The sequence below is a fragment of the Echeneis naucrates genome, chromosome 10, assembly GCF_900963305.1.
Source record: "Echeneis naucrates chromosome 10, fEcheNa1.1, whole genome shotgun sequence".
In the NCBI taxonomy this organism is placed as follows: domain Eukaryota; kingdom Metazoa; phylum Chordata; class Actinopteri; order Carangiformes; family Echeneidae; genus Echeneis; species Echeneis naucrates.
The window spans coordinates 24,832,381-24,850,816 of record NC_042520.1 but is presented as its reverse complement, the minus strand read 5'-3'; the positions used below and the strand labels follow the sequence as shown (position 1 = coordinate 24,850,816).

The 18,436-nt window shown below is 39.3% G+C and overlaps 1 protein-coding gene across 1 annotated transcript in view; it reads left to right on the top strand.

The window, feature by feature from the left end:
- Positions 1 to 18,407, top strand: part of slc7a11 (solute carrier family 7 member 11) — a 27,989-nt gene extending 9,582 nt beyond the window's left edge. The window contains exons 4-13 of the mRNA XM_029512507.1: positions 4,934 to 5,049; positions 5,509 to 5,634; positions 8,744 to 8,843; positions 9,015 to 9,059; positions 10,368 to 10,491; positions 14,238 to 14,341; positions 14,840 to 14,936; positions 15,192 to 15,341; positions 16,642 to 16,819; positions 17,438 to 18,407. Of these exons, the coding sequence (XP_029368367.1) occupies positions 4,934 to 5,049; positions 5,509 to 5,634; positions 8,744 to 8,843; positions 9,015 to 9,059; positions 10,368 to 10,491; positions 14,238 to 14,341; positions 14,840 to 14,936; positions 15,192 to 15,341; positions 16,642 to 16,819; positions 17,438 to 17,493 (1,096 nt within the window). The 3' untranslated portion in view covers positions 17,494 to 18,407. The remainder of the gene's footprint in view (positions 1 to 4,933; positions 5,050 to 5,508; positions 5,635 to 8,743; positions 8,844 to 9,014; positions 9,060 to 10,367; positions 10,492 to 14,237; positions 14,342 to 14,839; positions 14,937 to 15,191; positions 15,342 to 16,641; positions 16,820 to 17,437) is intronic.
- The last annotated feature ends 29 nt before the right edge of the window (positions 18,408 to 18,436 follow it).

Sequence of the window (18,436 nt, the reverse complement as noted above, 5' to 3'; positions counted from 1 at the left end):
TCAGCAAGAGGAATTGAACATTCTAATAGCTGTGGGAACAAAGGATCTTCTGAACCTCTCCGTTCTGCAGTGCAATGAGAGGAGCTGACTGCTGCAACTGCTCCTCTGTTGCTGCAGGAGGCTCTGGATGTTTAGTCTGTATCCTGGAGAACTTCACATGAAACTTCAGCAGTTGCATTGGGTGGAACTGGGTGGAACAAGTATTGTTCTGATATGACTGAATTATCTTGGTACATAGTATGGTCTCAGACCAACTGCAATGTCTGGACAACACATCTTCTCCTTGACAGTAATATGTGAAGGATTACACCATCTCTGATTCACAAATAAAGCCAGTCCTCCTCCTTTCTTCTTTCCACTAGCTTTATTGTCTCTGTCCGTATGAGAGTGAAGCAGGTAGTTCCACACAGGAATCAGAGATGTTTTGATTCAACCCAGTTTCAGTAAAACACACAAGGCTGCACTCACGGTACACTTTCTGAATCTTCACCAATATCTCCATCTCATCATGTTTGTTGGGCAGTGTTGACATTTCCCATGATGATCGATGGCAGAAAGGGCTTATATCTCCAGTTCCTGGCCTTCACCTTTGCACTTGCATGGCAACCATGAAAACACCTCTTTATCTCAGCTAGAATCGGGTGGTATCCTCCAGATTTGGCCAGTTTCAATGAAAGAAGCTCTTCTCTTGAGTAAACTCTTCTCCCTACAGAACTATCCATCAGCAATTCACAAAAAATAGTGAAAATACAACAAAAAAAAGTTACATTTAGTAAAAATTGAGAACTACCAGACTTGTACTGTTGCTTGTGAAAGCGCATGTTCTAGATATGAACATCAATCAGCTTTAATTAATGAAATTGTCCTGTGAACTGGTGAAGAGCTTTTTTATTTATTCAAATTCTTATCCCGTGTTGTAAGATGCATGGTGAATACATGCATGACAGCAAGATGTATTTGAATACAATGAATAAAAACAGATACAGTGGGGCAACAAAAGTATTTAGTCAGACACTGATTGTGCAAGTTCTCCTACTTAGAAAGATGAGAGAGGCCTGTAATTTTCATCATAGGTACACTTCAACTATGAAAGTCAAAATGAGAAAAAAAAATCCAGGAAATCACATTGTATTTTTAAAGAATTATTTTTAAAGAATTTATTTGTAAATTATGGTGGAATAATTATTTGGTCAAGAACTAAAGTTCAACTCAACACTTTGTATCATAACCTTTGTTGGCAATAACAGAGGTCAAACATTTCCTGTAAGTCTTCAGCAGGTTTGCACACATTGTAGCTGGTATTTTGGCCCATTCCTCCATGCAGATCTCCTCTAGAGCAATGGTGTTTTGGGGCTGTCGCTGGGCAACACGGACTTTCAACTCCCTCCACAAATTTTCTATGGGGTTGAGGTCTGGAGGCTGGCTGGGGCACTCCAGGACCTTGAAATGCTTTTTACGGAGCCACTCCGTTGCCTGAGCAATGTGTTGGGGATCATTGTCATGCTGGAAGACCCAGCCAAGTCCCATCTTCAATGCTCTTCCTGATGGAAGGAGGTTTTGGCTTAAAATCTCACAAAACATGGCCCCGTTCATTCTTCCCTTAACAAGGATCAGTCATTTTGTTCCCTTTGCAGAAAAACAGCCCCAAAGCATGATGTTTCCACCCCCGTGCTTCACAGTGGGTATGGTGCTCTTGGAATGCAACTCAGCATTTTTCTTCCTCTAAACACGATGAGTTGAGTTTTTACCAAAAAGTTCTATTTTCATTTCTTCTGACCACATAATATTTTCCCAATCCTCTTCTGGATCATCCAAATGCTCTCTGGAAAACTTCAGACGGGCCTGGAAATGTACTGGCTTAAGCAGGGGGACACGCCTGGCACTGCAGGGTGTTACTGATGGTGGCCCTTGTTTCTTTTGTCCCAGCTCTATGCAGGTCATTCATCAGGTCTCTTTGTGTACTTCTGGGATTTCTGCTCATCATTCTCATGATCATTTTGACCCCACAGGATGAGATCTTGCTTGGGGCCCCAGATTGAGGGAGATTATCAATGGTCTTGTATGTCTTCCATTTTCTTACAATTGCTCCCACAGTTGATTTATTCACATCAACCTGCTTGCTTTTTGTAGATTCACTCCTCCCAGCCTGGTGCAGGTGTACAATTTTCTTCCTGGTGTCCTTCGATAGCTTTTCGATCTTGGCCATAGTTGAGTTTGGAGTCTGACTGTTTGAGACTGTTGACAGGTGTCTTTTATACAGATAATGAGTACAAAAAGGTGCCATTAATACAGGTAACGAGTGGAGGACAGAAGCGCTTCTTAAAGAAGAAGTTACAGGTCTGTGAGAGCCAGAAATCTTCCTTTTTTTGGGTGACAAAATACTTATTTTCCACCATATTTTACAAATAAATTATTTAAAAATCCTACAATATAATTTCATGGATTTTTTTTTTCTCATTTTGTCTCTCATAGTTGAAGTGTACCTATGATGAAAATTGCAGACCTCTCTCAGCTAAGTAGGAGAACTTGCACAATAAGTGTCTGACTAAATACTTTTGTTGCCCCACTGTGTGCCCATGACTTCCATGGTTGTGCTTCAGAGAGACGAGCCTGAGCCCATGCAGTTTGGCAAAACTGCATTGGCCAGTGACAAGGCCAAAGGAACCTCTGCCTGTTCTGTGGTCAGGCTGGTCATATCATCTTTTGCTGTCAAATCAAATCATATTTATTTATATTGCATCAAATCATACATCAAGGAATAAAATTATTTAAAGAGACCCAACAAATCCCTCCATGAGCCAGCACTTCATGACAGTGGGTTTTTTTCAATACAAAATCACCAAAATCAGCAGAGAAGAAAAGTCTGCTGCAATTATCCACTTCCCTTCAAAGCTTCTGTACAAAACAGAAATAATGAGTGCAGCAGCATCAGATGCAATGTTGGACAGTACGTTCGCGAGATATGCCCATTACTTTCAGTCCGTCGGGACATGAGGAATATTGTAATTAAATGCACTTTGTGTGCAAAACCTCAAGAACCGTCCACTTCCTGAAATAGCCCCAATATTATATTGTTACCACATCAACTTCCACTGGATGTGTAATGAGCATAATGAGCTGCATTTAGAATGCCAAATCCATATTTGCAGTTATTTTGGTGAGAGTAAATTAAAAGTAATGCAAAAGTAGTGTAATGCCTTACATTTCAAATACAGTGATATTATTATGTAATTAATTACTTTGAAATGACAGTAACAAGAAATAAAAAATGCATTAGAGTTTTAGTAACTTGCCCAACACTGCATGTTGGTGCATGCAAGTGGGAGAGAGAGAGAGAGAGAGATGCTCAGTGCTTCCCCCAGCAGCCCAGGCCTATAGCAGTATAGCTAGTTAAGAGAACTTTAACTTTAACATTTTAACTATAAGCTCTGTCATACAAAAAAGTTTGAAGCCTGGTCTTGAAAATTGCTGTGGTCTAGGAGGCCGCCCCCCCAGACCGATCCTGGAAGTTGGTTCCATAGAAGAGGAGCCTGATAACTGAAAGATCTGCTGCCTGATTTACTCTTGGAGACTTGGGAGCCACAAGTAAACCTCCATCTAGAGAGCGGAGTGGTCTACTGTAGCCTATTGTATAAAAGCCTGTAAAATCATCACTGCTGAGAGCTAAGGGGATCACTGGTTCAGTTGAACTATGACTCTGCCAGTCTGGCTACAGTGCGGAAGATTAACCCTTTGGTTGTTCTTGTTTTCTTCTATTAGTGCTAAATCATTTGAGCTTTTAGCATCACAGAGAACTTTTTTATTTTTTTAATTCTTCAGAGTCCCCTGACCCCCATTACCTTTTCCCCAACACCTCCTTGCCTCACTGATCACTTGGACCCAACATACATTGTGTGACATCTCCTCTGCTCCCAGCGGGAAGGGCCTCCGATATCTGGTTGACTAGGAGGGGTAAGGTTCAGAAGAGAGATCATGAGTTCCTGCCAGTTTCATCCTCGACCCTCACCTCATTGCTGACTTCCATCAGCAGCACCTGGACAAGCCCACCAAGGCCACACCAAGGTACACCCAGGTATCCCTGGTGTTTGTACTCCCTTTTGTACTTTGGTGTCTGTACTCCCTTCTCTGGAGGCAGAGGACTCCCTCTCTTCATCAGGGGATTCTTCATCTGATAAGGAGGATGAAGGATCCCCCCTCCAGATCGACTCCACCTACATTGCTGATGGTGTGGAGTGGTCCAGCTCAGAGCAATTCTAGGCTCAACCCCTCCTCCTGCCCTGCTTGGTTTGCTTTCTGGGACGTCAGGAGTTGTCCCTTGAGGAGAGGTGGGTGTGGGGGGGGGGTTCTGTCACAGTTTTGTCATCCAGCTCCCATTCAATACTTTTCCACTCACTCTGCCTGTCAAGCCACACCCCCTCATGAAGCCAACTCTACTGACCTATTAACACAGCTGCTCTTGCTCTACTGATATCAACCCAGCATATATTCACCAGCTGCACAGTTACTGCTTTACCAGATTGTTCTTCACCTTTCATGCTAAACTCTTTTGCTCTTATTTCTGGATTGAGTCCCTGTTGCCAACCCTGCCTGTCCCTGACCACGTCTTCAGCCTCTGTGTCTCTGGAACGTAAACCTGAATTCAAAAGAAAACAGCTTGCCCTTAGCTTCTAAATTGTCAGCAATCTTCAGCTGGTCTCTATGTCTGCCTGCAGCAGAGCAAGTGGTGAACACTGTCTTTCAGTATTATTCCATTTAAAGTGAGGCCATAAAACAAATACAATGAACTGCATAATGAACTCCATAAAACTGCAGCGTTGACTGATGATTCCATTTATATTCATATTCATATATAGACCTCTCATTTTTGTAATTTAGAGTTAAAAACAAAACTTTAAATTGTGTGTGTGTCTGTGTGTGTATGTGTGTCTTGTAGACCTGCAGGGATGGCAGTCATCTCTCTGGCATTTGGTCATTACATTCTGGAGCCTATCTTCATGCCCTGTCGCATCCCCCCTATGGCTGTGAAACTGGCCACTGCCCTTGGAATCAGTATGTACATAGACTGCTGTTAAAGTAGGACATTGGTTGTCAGAATGATTATATCCTTGTGGTAGCCTGTTTCTGAATGACACCTGAAACTGTGCAGGCAAGGGCAGGGGAGGATGGTTGGAATAACCTCAGCTCTCTACACTACAATAAGACCCAGGGAGATTTTTGTACCAGTTCTGTCCATGAAATAAAAACACATACATACAACTCACAGTGGCTGGAAAAGAATATTAATAAGCATTAGCAAAAATTTGTCTCTTTTGCCAAAGCCAAAGTTATACACCCTAATATAATTATAAATATTAATTGTAATATAATTATAAAGTCATATTCTGAACAAATTGATTGTCTCCTGCATTTATTACAGTCAAGTAATCAGATGGAATTGTTTAACAAATTTTGCTAAATTTACTCAATAACTCACAAACTAAAAAATACATGTACTATTTTTGTCTCTAGCTTCTGTCATGTACCTGAACAGTGTAAGTGTGACATGGACTGCCAGGATTCAAATCTTCCTTACATTCAGTAAGCTGTTTGCCATCTCCGTAATCATAGTTCCTGGGATGTATGAACTCTTTAAAGGTAAGACATCACCATTATCATCACCATAAATGCGAAGTCCTGGGGCATTTAGTGCTTTATTGCTCTCAATAACATCTCCAGGTGTCACATAGCATAACTGCAACAATTGTTTTACACAACACACATGGTATAAATATGTCCCTGCCGGCAGTAACGCACAGCTGCTCACAGCAAGCAACTGTGTGAACATTTCACAGTGTCTTCACATGTGACTCAGTTTAGGGTATGGATTCCACTTCAGCTATAATGCCACTAAATTATTATTATTATTACTACAATACCCTCCAATGTAGAGAAGAGCAATAGTGTCAAATGGTTGCTGTTTTTTTCCCGGTTGCCCACATCATAGTTCCTGTTAGCAAGGGTAAGTTTCCTTGAAAAGAATGCACAGGGGTGAACCTTGTTTTCCTTGGGAGAGCACTGAGAGAGACCCACGCCCACTCCCACATCAGAAGTGTCCACGTTGACGATAAACTGGAGGTTCGGACCAGGTAAGGTGACGGTGGGAGCCAAGAAGAATCGCTGCTTGAGGGACTGGAGCTCCTCCTGAGCGTGAGGGTTCCACCTGAAATTGGTTCCTGAGGATGTGAAGAAGAGCTGCCACAGAGCTGTAATTCCTTATGAAGCAGCTGTAGAAGTTAGCAAAACTCCAAAATCTCTGCAGTTGTTTCCTGTCAGTGGGAACTGGCCAGTCAGTGACTGCACTAACCTTCTCTGGGTCCATCTGGTTCCTGCTGGGCGTCACAATAAACCCAAAGGAGAAGACAGACAGTTTTTGGAACTCATATTTCTCCACTTTTACAAAAGCTGATTCTCTAGCAGCCACTGCAGAAGCACATGCTCTTCTTTCGACTTGTAAAAAATCATCCAAGTAAACAAACACTAATTTGTTCAACATGTCCCTCAGAATGTGTTTTATCAAGGCCCGAAAAAGTGCCTGGGCATTGTTGAGACCAAAGGGCATAACCAGATATTCATAGTGGCCACTGGGCGTGTTAAAAGCAGTCTTCCATTCATCCCCGTCCCTTATGCAAACAAAATGGTAAGCAATTTGCAAGTCTAAAATAGTGAAAAAATAGTGCCCCCCTGTAACAGTTCAAAAGCAGAGATGATACCTGTTCTTAACTGATGTGATGTCATTGAGTCCCCTGTAGTCAATGCAGAGATGCAGCATCTTGTCCTTTTTCTCAATGAAGAAAAACCCTCATTAGTCTCGCTTTCAGCAACAAATGATCCCCGCTGAAAGGATCCCTTGGATGTACTTGTCCATGACCTTTTTCTCTGGCCCAGAGATTGAGTAGAGACAACCCTTATGTTGCACCGCTCAATGGAGCAGTTTTTTGTAGACCTCTTTCAGAGCTAGTTACATCTCAGGCACATTGGATGAGTCTGGAAACTCAGAGGAGGGTTCAGGCTTGGAGGGAACAGAGCTTGAAAGCAAATAGGATATGTGACAGGTTAGACCCCACCCCAGTATCTTCCCTGTAGACCAGTCTATTTGAGGATTTGTTTGCACAGCCAGGGGTATGCCAAAATGAGAGGGAACCTTGGGGAATTGATGGTTAGAAAAGAAATTGCCTCATTGTGATTACCTGACATACACTGCGACAGAAGAGCAGTCTGGTAGGTCACCCAACTTAACAGATGGCCGTCAAGGGCATTAGCCTGGTGTGACTTGGGCAAAGGCTGTAGCTGAAGTTGAAGCTGACGAGCCAGGTTCTTATCCATTAAATTTTCTTCAGCTCCAGAGTCAATGAGAACAGACATATCCAAGGGAGTCACAGGGGTAATGGAAAGCTGGAGACAACAGCTGAGTGACTCACCAGTAGGCCTCCGGTTACTGGTGAGCCTGGGCTTTTACTGGGCACCAGCGAGGAAATGTCCAGAGGCTTCACAATAGAGGCATAATCCCTTACATTGGTGTCACAAACATTCCCCTGGGCTAAGGCAAATCTGCATCGGTAGATGAAGGAACCAGCCCTGGTCTAGGAAGTTGGGATCCCGGTGGGGTGCTGACCAACGAGGCTGTAGCCATGCCAAATTGCCTCCAGTGATGAGGCTCCTCATGTTCCAGAGGTTAATTGTCAAAAGACACTGGTCAGAGCAGCAGAAAAAGCAGCCACTGAGTTACAGCTTGATGAGCGAATTGCCCATTCAGCAGTAGCCCATTCTCAAGCTCTGCCAGTGAGATTAGTCACCATATACGCCACCATGGAGCGTTCTGTAGAAAAGGTGGCAGGTTGTAGTTCAAAGGTCAAGGAACACAGTGTTAAAAAGGAGCGGCAGGTCCTGGGAGAGCCAGCATACCTCTCAATGGGAGGGTGCCCTGGGCTTTGAATGAGGCTGTGGAGGTGCTGGAGAAGCTGACCTGACCTGGGTCAGTGGGAACAGATACTGCTGGAACCATTGTGTAGGCAGGCTCTGATCTGGTCTGGTCGGACAAGGCTTGGAGATGGTCCGAGAGAGACTGAAACCCAGACCCCAGGCTGGAAAGAATCAAGAGGTCCAGAGTAGTTATGCGCTTCCTCTGAACCCCCAAGGCATAGCGGAAAGCCTCCCCTTCTGCTCGGTCCATCGTGGTCAGATTGTACTCTAATGGCTGGTGACTGGGGACCCAGGAGCAAAAGACCAAGCAAGGCGGAGGTACAAAGTCCAGAATGCAAAAATCTTTAATCCAGGTTGCTGACACCCGATTTTTATTGGGGCAGACTGGCTGCGGCCCAATTGCTGGAAATCAATTAGTGGGATGTAAGGGTAGGGGGACTACATACTTCTTACCACATTGTCCACAGTGGCTTTTTTGTCTATGCAGAAAAACAAAAATCAACCCACACAAGCCCCACATAAAAATGCACAATCCACAGCAACGCAACTCAAATACATACACAAAAGATCATGAAACAACCTAAAACACACAAAGGGTAATCTGCAAGCCATAGTGACATTATCAAAAGACGAAAATATATCTGGTTTCTGTCGCCCTTGACATAAGCACGCAAGTTTGCTCATTCCACTGCTCTAACAACCCTTTAATTAGAAACAACTGCAGCTTCAAATGCTTCAAACTGTCAGCAAGATGAAACTTGTGTGTCTGTGTGTGTGTCTTCAGGGGAGACTGAAAACCTTAAGTATGCCTTTGACCTGAAGAATACGAAGTTGGCTGAGATGCCACTGGCATTCTATTCTGGGATGTATGCATATAGTGGTTGGTAGGTATGAGCTTCATAAACACAAACACACAAACACATATACTGTTCTTGCATGCCTGTACTTACCATATCCAGTGAGGGTCTGTGATCAACTATTTATCTTACTTAATGTCAATTAAGTTGTGACTCTTCAGTCATTGGAGGTTATAGAATAATTGTTTTCTTTTCCAGGTTTTACCTGAACTTTGTGACAGAAGAGGTGGATAACCCGGAGAGGTAAGTTCAGTTTCTCTGATCAAATGTAATGAATAACCATTTATGCGCTACATTTTTGAAATAGGTAAAAAATGTCATACAATTCTTGTACTTTAGCATGCCATGTCCCTCTCATACTGTCTGTTGTGATGTACAACAACAGTATAACGTTTGGACACACTTTCCCACTCAAATGAATAGGAATGTGTGTAAAAATGTTTGACTGGTACTGTAAGTTTAAGCACTGCCCTGCAGACTGATGTTGAGGCTGTGATTAGAGGATTGCCAAATACGTTTGGTCTTGGTGACTGGACCCAAACGTTTCCAGTTGCTTCATCATTGTATTCTATCATCTTAAAGCACAAGCCCTTCTGCAACTCTCAGGCCCATTCACTTGGCAAGCCATCTTGTCTCTTCAGCCAGAACCAGAGATTACTCGATTTTTTCACTTCAAATGTTGTCTTGATAGCTTAGTGAAATTCAAGCTCTTTCAACAAATGTCAACAAGTGCAGAATAATACCAATCAACACATTGTTAGTTTACACATATTCAAATTAAATTTGTGGAGAATAATGTGAAAAACAATAACACCTTGTACAAATACCTATTTGGCTGCTGGACAGAAACCTTTTAAGTCTTAAGTCCTGCAAATGTTTTTATCATCTCAACAAAGAACTTTAATTATGCTACTGAATCCGAATGAAGTATTGTAATAGTGTGAATACACTATTACAAATGGTCTAAAATGTTTTGGAAAAGATAGGGAAAATGCCACAAAAGTCTTTCACTATTAGCATTCTGTATTTCTCCATCTTTTTTCTCGTAAGATAGCTAACCATCTTCTGTGCTTGAACACTGAAAATAATCTTAATAACAGACAGATGGGGAAGAAAACCTTTTTTTTTTTTTTTTTTTTCACTAGTTCTGTTCCATGCTTTGAATATTTTTAGGATTGTCCTCTCCAAAAGTGTTTCTATGAGCCTCTGTAGACACAAACTGAAAACACTTGAGTGAGTCAATTAATCTGGTGTTGAAAATGTTCTCCACCATAGGCACTATTGCCTTAGCATAAAATTATAGTCTTAGCATAAAAAAATACCAAAAAATGTAAAGCATAAGTTAAACAGCTTCAATTTGCCTATTTGAGCTTTTTCTCTATCTATCTATGGACTAAAAATAATTTTTATGCCAGTGGAATTAGGGTGTTGATGTTATACTGACTTGAAAATGTAAGACACAGAATCACAGGAAATTTCCCACATTTAGCTTTGTGAATGTGTAAGTCAATGACAGTGTGCTCCTTCTGTTAATATTGCTCCCATGCTCAGGACTGTGCCATTAGCCATTTGTATCTCAATGGCAATTGTGACCTTCTGCTATGTGTTGACCAACATGGCGTATTACACGGTGATGTCACCAGAGGAACTATTGGCCTCTGACACTGTTGCTGTGGTGAGTAAACGGAGTTTGAACACAGATACACAGACAGACAGACAAATAAATAACAATACATAGAAACATTTTTGCAAATACAATAAAAATATATTTCTCCCAAGTAGCAGGTGGTTGGAGAGAACAGGTTACTAAAACCTAAGATCCTGAATGCCTAATAAGATTCTAACAAGATTCTAACAGGATGACCTGGCAGTCATCCAATCTTCCAAAGTATCGCTCAGCGAATTCTTATGCTTATGCAGATTTCAAATGGCTGCTTATGATTTGAATTTAAAGAAATGTTATTAAGAATTGCTAGTTTCCAATAAATTTTTGACAAACTTTCTGGTAATATGAACATTCGCTGATCTGAAATTGAAGTCAAGTGATCCATCAAAGCAGAGAGACTATGTTGATATGTCAAAGGGTTTTTTGTCATAAGGAATTATGGAGAAAATTAAATGAAGAGGCTGCCCTTTACAACAGGACAACAACAAACAGAAAAGCTCATAAGCCATTTGCATGAAGAATGTTAACAGTTACCAGAAATAAAATCTGTGAATTTCAAAGAAAAAACTTTGTTTCTTTCTGTATAATCTTATGCAACCTTCTTGAAAGCTGTTTTAGTCCACTGAATTTATGGTGTCAGCTGGCAGTTTATAGACCTATGAAAACACTAAGACATGCATATGTATTTTGAGTCTCTTGTTAAAAATAAATTAATTAATTAACAAACAAATATATAAATAAACATTTTGTTTTCAAAATAAAATGCCCATCTCTTTCAGTAATTTGGCATTATAATACTAATAACAGTCTAGTTTATTTCTGATCGATTTACAACTGTATTCTGGAAATAGCATTTGTCTTTCCAAAAAGTATGCTCAGTATTAAAGGAAGCAGGTGATAGTTGTCAATAAATCCACGGTGTCAGGCTTTGAAAATGCCTCTGGGGTATTCCACAAAACAGAATGAAAGAAAAGCTGCACTTATTTCTTAAAATATGGCATAATTAAGAGAGACCTTATTGGAGTTCCTGCTGAGTAACTATGGTAACTTATATGTGAAAATTAGACTGCTCTGGGCTAGGATTGTCACTACTGAGGTTGATGTGAGTTATTACCTGAGGTGAATGATAGATCCACAGTCAAGCTTGCCATCCTGGACAGCTACGTACAGCAACACAACATTGACAAAATACTCTTCTTATAGCTTTTATTGATTTATTTTATTCATGTTTCAACCATTGTGTAAAGTATGGAAGCAATATTGGTCAAGAGAATTTTTCTACACTTTGCCCATCCAAGTGGCTGATGCAACCTGTTACAGCCTAACCAAACAAAGGCTCCCCCAGGACACCGAAACATGATAAGGATGCCAAGGCCTCTAGTTTAACAACAATCGTGAGTTTTATTTTTCAACAAATCAATCATTCTTAAAGGGTAAAAACAAACAAAAAAGAGATGGAGATCCCAGCTAAAAAGACCAAAGCCCAAACCAAGAAAAAGAAGGGGAAATATTCCCCAGAAGCTGCTGTTGCTGGCTGTCAGGTCTGTGTCAACACCACCCCTAAAGTCCCTCTTTTCTCTCATGGAATTATTGCCTCCAGGTGCACAAGCAAATCAAAGACAGATAGAGAGAGAGCACTGAAGAGAGACACAGAGAAAACACTCCCACATGCAGTGTGCAGTATTGCACCAACATGCAGCATGTAGCACAACCTGATGCAAATCTGCGGCAGATGGGTTATGCGACTAGATGATGCACATAAACCAATTTTGCACCATTAATTTTAGCAGCATTGTAGTCTATTTCATGTAGACTATTTTTTTTTTAATTCTAACATCAATTTGATTTAAAAATTATTTTCTTTTTTATTTAATACTGCTTTAAAACGCAATTCTTTAAAATTTAAATACAGGGAAAGAACCTTTCAGCATTTGCTTGAGTAAAAACAATATTGCTTATATCATATAATACATACCCATTCAGGGACTAATAAAAGATTGTATTTTCTAATTTATTTTAAATGTTTTTATAAAAAAAAAAAAAAAACAACTTTTTGCCGAAATCACAATAGGTAAGTTTCGTCGCCATGACTGATTTCCAGATAGTTCCACATGTAAGCCTACTGTTAACTTCTGCAAAACATTTCATTTATTTATTTAAAGTTGTTATTTAATGTTTTCTTGCATCTTTCAATTGAATCAGACAGCATTTCTTTCAACTATCATTTCCTGTCCAAATGGTGGACAGGAGAGAACCTGTCAACAGGACAGATGGAGCAAAACTACAGTTCTGCTTGGTGATTCTCTGCAATCACATCATGTTATGAAACTTTTCCAAAGTTTTATGAAAATTGTGTCACATCATTTACATTATTTGCAAATTCAATTGGTCAGTATAAGCTATTAACATAGCTCAAGTCTCTATAGCTTGTGTTGACTGTAAAAATGATTTGATGAAACAAGATTTTTGATGATGACTTTGTTACACTAAAGTTTTCCTGATTGGGCTCTCCTGCAGTAGAGCAGTGTTTACTGCTGTAAATAATTTAGTTGAAGTCTAACCGTCTAACAGTCTAACAGTTACATCCTTGATGTGAGCAGCATTTGTTGCCATGCTGCACTTAACATGACTATTAGTGGTGTCTCTGACAACTCTACTTCCGAGCAGCTGCTAATGGGATTGTTTCAGCCCAGCCCCATTGATGCTAATCACATTGCAGACATCCTATTCTCTAAGATCTCTGCATTGGAAAAGATCTCTGATCTTTTCTAATGCAGTTATCCCTATGTAAGTTAAGTGACTAGGGTGCCTTAAGATAGGCGTTAAGAGCATTTTTCTGTTCTTAGAAGGCTGTGGTGGGATAAAGGAATTGCATCCTGATCTTAATTTCTTAAACAGTGGGCTTTAAATTTCAAACCAAGTTACAGAATTGAACTCCTGTCTAGAACTTCTCAAGGAGGCTGCCCTGTGTATTGAAGGTAAAATTTAATTTCAGAACAGAAGGAGCTGAAGGATGAAAAATATAAATGTTTCATTTAGTTGCTTGTGCAGTTGGTCAGATGAGGTCAGTCACATTATGGCTGGTAGTAGGTATTAATTTTATTAAGTGTCCCAGACAACATTCTGCCCACTAAACATAGTAACAAAGAATTCAACACTTTATTCTTCAAATTGGTGATTCTGTTTGTCACCTAAGTTGCATTATGAAAAATAAACATTTGATGGAAAATTAACAAGAAATATTTTTTCCACATTTCCACTGCCTGAAACTATTTAATATGTAGGCTGCCCCAAGATTAAGCAATAGCACACAACAGGTCATTGGATGCACTTATTATATCACAGATACGGGCCCCCTTATTTGATATAAGGGAGTTGATATATATGATGTATCACAGACTAAAGAGAGCCGTTAATCTGATGCTTTCACTTTTTGGCAAATGTTTTATAATACACATGGGTTTTTTCAATTTTATTTCATTATTATGAAACTTTTAAAATACTAAAAAGTAGGTCGCTCTGTTCTGGAGTGATATGGGTATATGAAAAGTAATTCATAGCTTGTGTATACGGCCATTAAAAAAAACCAAAAACAAAACAAAACTATTAACCAATCCCATTTGTTATCTCAGTCTATGCTTGTCAGCTTGTCACTGTTGACATATGAAGGCCACACATTAGATAGTTGAATCTATCATTATGTTGTAAGATTATCTCTACTGATTACATTGCTTTTGCTCTTTCACCTGTCACAGGCATTTGCAGAAAAGATGATGGGGAGCTTCTCAGTAGTTGTTCCAGTGTTTGTTGCTTTGTCCTGTTATGGCTCTATGAATGGCTGCATTTTTGCCATGTCAAGGTACTTCACTGATTAGTTTTTTTGCTTGCCTTCATCTAACCTATGTGTAAATTGAAATTATTTTTACAAAAAACTGTACTTTCCGCATACAGCCAGGTATTAATTTTAAATAAACTCTTTGAAAATCCCAGAAAAGTAACACCAGCCAAACATTTATCATGTCATTTTAAATGTAGGTGCAAAAAGTTTTATGAGGAGTAACTTATTATAGCACAGTACAGCAAAGTGGCATTAAGCACAAGTTTCTTAGGTATGTATTGGTAGACTACATACAGACAATGAATGTAAGTATACAATATACAATGGAAACGTGCAGAAATTGGTATTTATACCTGTATTCCATAAACCTGGGAAAAAACAAAATGATTACAGGGAACAATATACAGCTAAAATACACACACACACACACACAAAAGAAAAATGCATTCAAATGAACCTGTTTGAGTCATACAATCAATATTAACCCGATATTTGTGTGTGGATATCTGTGTTCAAAAGAATGTTCTACGTGGCATCACGGGAAGGACAGCTACCCGAGGTATTGTCAATGATCCATGTTCGCCGAAACACTCCATTGGCTGCTGTTCTTATACTGGTCAGTTCACTGCAATAAAAGTATTAATGCTAGCAATCAGAATAATACAAAGTATAACATTAAAACAATTATAACTGACTAGATTCAATGTTTGAAATTGTTTGCTTCTTAGTGATTTCACAGATAATGTAGCATTAACCATAAATGTTTCTCTGGTTACCTGCTTCCTCAATAATGGACTTAACTGATTTCTCCCTCCTGTCACAAAACTAAGTAACCTCTTCTTGTGTGTGTGTGTCTGGTGCATGCATGCAGTACCCTATGACCATGCTGCAGCTGTTTGTCGGAGACATTTATGGCCTGCTGACCTTCATGAGCTTCCTCAGGTGGCTGTTCATTGGTGTTGTGGTGCTTGGTTTATTATACCTCCGGTATACAAAGCCTGACCTTCCACGTCCATTCAAGGTCAGTATTTCCACAACTGTGCACATTTACAGCTCACTCAGCATTATATTTACAGTACTCTTGCTCTTGTGAGTCATGAAGTATTCCAACTCCTTAACATTTTCCCCAAAATTAAAAATATTATAGTATTTACATTTTAGACCCCCCGACATTATGGAGGGAAAAGCAAGAGCAATGAAATTCTAGTCCATGGTTTCACAGCTACTGGCAGCTTCTTGTACCCATGCAAACACAAAGATGACACTTGGGATGTTTGTTGTGGCCTCTTACAGCTGTTCTAGTTGTCTAATAATGAAATTGTGGCACTCCTAGTTTTAAAAGGCGCTAATGCTTACTTAGAAAAGTTTTCATTTGAGTGTTATTTTAGTGTACACTGGTCTACTTTTTGGATGACAGTCACCTGGTTTGCGTGGAGCCTCAGACGTGGCATGGGGGGAAAAAAAAGATATAACGTGCACACAAAATACTAATTCGTGGCCACGAAATAGTATAACGTGCGCACAAATTACTAACTGTTAATTAATAATATTAATATAATTCCCGGACAGCTAGGTAAGCAAATAGAGTGCACCTTCTGTAACAGTTAGAAAAGGAACAGAGGAAGAGGCGCTAAACAACCAAATGGCCAGGGATAGTATGAGTGAGTTTTATTTTAGGTAATTTTATGTACAAATAAGTCATAAGCCAGTCACTGAGTTAGTTACAGCTTACTTTACATGTAAAGTTTAAAAGCGCTTTGCTTGTTGGAAAATGGTACTGTTGTTTCTTTACATTTTGTTTGATGAGCCCATAAAGTCAGCATAAAATATGTGACAGTAATAGAGTCAAACTAAATTGTTACAAACGCTTCTCATGGCACGTTATATTTATTGCGTGGGAACAAATTAGTATTTCATGCACACATTTTTCCCCCGTGTCATGTCTCGGGCTCCGTAGGTTTGATATATTTATTCCCAATAAATATGTGATCTTTGGCCAAACACTTCCACTGTACATAATTACAAAATGTATCCATTCTTCTCATAGTATCCTCAGGTCAAAGAGTTACATCAAGGCACTTTATATATAGAGCAGCTCTCGACTCAACTCATTGTGGAGTTGCTAAATTGACCCAACAAATCCCTCCAAACGCAAGCAGTTGGTGACAGTGGCAGAGCCAGTTTCAGGAAGGGCAGCCATCTGCCTCAACTGTTGGGTTCAAATTAAGTGTGCAACAAGTAATTGGACCTGAATACTTCCCAAAATTACTGCACATACATTAAATGAAAAGTAACTAACATCACTGCTGATTCTTCCACAGGTTCCACTCTTCATCCCGGTCATATTCTGCTTCACATGTTTTTTCATGGTTTTCCTGTCTCTGTACTCGGACCCAGTTAACACTGGGATTGGATTTGCAATTTCCCTCACTGGCATCCCAGTATACTACATCTGCATCTATTACAATCGCAAACCAAAGTGGCTTCGTAAGGCTTTAGGTAACTAATTTCTCTGTACTGGTGAAATTAGAATTCACTAAGCAAACACTGTTTCATATTTTAATAGTCTTTTTTCATGTGAAGCAATATTATACAGTAAAATTAGGTCTACTCTCAAATGTTTAGAGGTCTCAAGGTCTCACATGTGCACAAAGATGTTACAGTGTGTATTTTTCACAATGACAATTTAATAATATATCGTAAATGTTGATGAAATAATCCTTGAAGTATTATGCATAAGAATAATGATTATTTTGTAATTGCTGAGTTTAGAATTAATTTTATAATGTATGCACTATGGTCTTCTTGAGGCAAGATGTTAGTCTTGCTGCAGCAAATGAATTATTAATATTTGTCAAAGGACCTCTAGCAGCATTGGAAAACATTGAAAACTTAGACTACCTGCCCCATAAGCCATATAAGATATAGATAATAATAGATATAGAAATACAAAAAAAGTTACTTGAAATCTCTTCTATGTTGCATGAGATGTTGAGACATTTTGCAATATTTAACGGTTAATTAATTACCACATGGAGAAACACACCAAGTAATTGACTTTATTTCACTCTAGAAATTAAAACTAGAAAAATTAAATGTCTTTTTCTTTGTCCTCAGATTCCTTCAACAGAACCTTACAGATCATCCTGGAGGTTGTCCCTGCTGACCAATAGCAGCACACAAACACTAAACATAAACTTTTTGGTTCCTTCACGTTATAACTGTGAGGTTAGTATGAGAAAAAAATGTATTGTACTCTATTTGGTTCAAGCACTGAGTAGTCTAAGCAAGGCAAGTTTATTTGTATAGCACAATTCATACACCAGGCAATTTAACATGCTTTACAGACATTAAAATCATAAATAGAAAATAGAATTCAAAGAAAAAGAAATAAGAAGAAATTACCCTAGTAAAAGAATGATGACAAGCATCAAAATTATATTATTCGCCACAGAATTGACTTATATTCAATATAACGTTTTCAAGCCTGATTTGTGCAGGGAGGTTGCTCCACAGGTGAGGAGCATAACTGAAAGCTGCTTCACTTCGTTTGGTTCCAATTCTGGGAGCACACAGTATACCTGTCTCCAATAACCTGAGGAGTCTGAATATAAGTCTAATATAAGTCTAATATATTTTGGTCCTAGACCATTTAGTGTTTTGTAGACTAACAGTAAGATTTTAAAATCTATCTTCTGACTCACAGGAAGCCAGTGTAGTGATCTGAGGACTAGTGTAATATGGTCCATTTTCCTGGTGTTTGTAAAGGTCTCTTGCAGCAGAATTCTGTATCAACTGTAGTGGTCTTATTTATCTTTTGTTTAGGCTAGTAAAGACACCACTACAATTATCCAATCTACTGAAAATAAATGTTTTTCCATGTCTTTAGACAGAAATTACTTAATCCTGGCTATATTTTTCAGGTGGTAATAAACTGATTTCATAATAAGCTTTAAATGGTTGTTAAAATTCAAGTCAGAATCAATAATGACACCAAGATTTCTGGATTTATCTGTTGTTGTCAGTGACATGGAGTTAAGGTGAGTGCTGATCTTTGACCTTTCATTTTTTATCTGCATTACACTGATAAAATTTCTTGCACATCCACTCATTGGT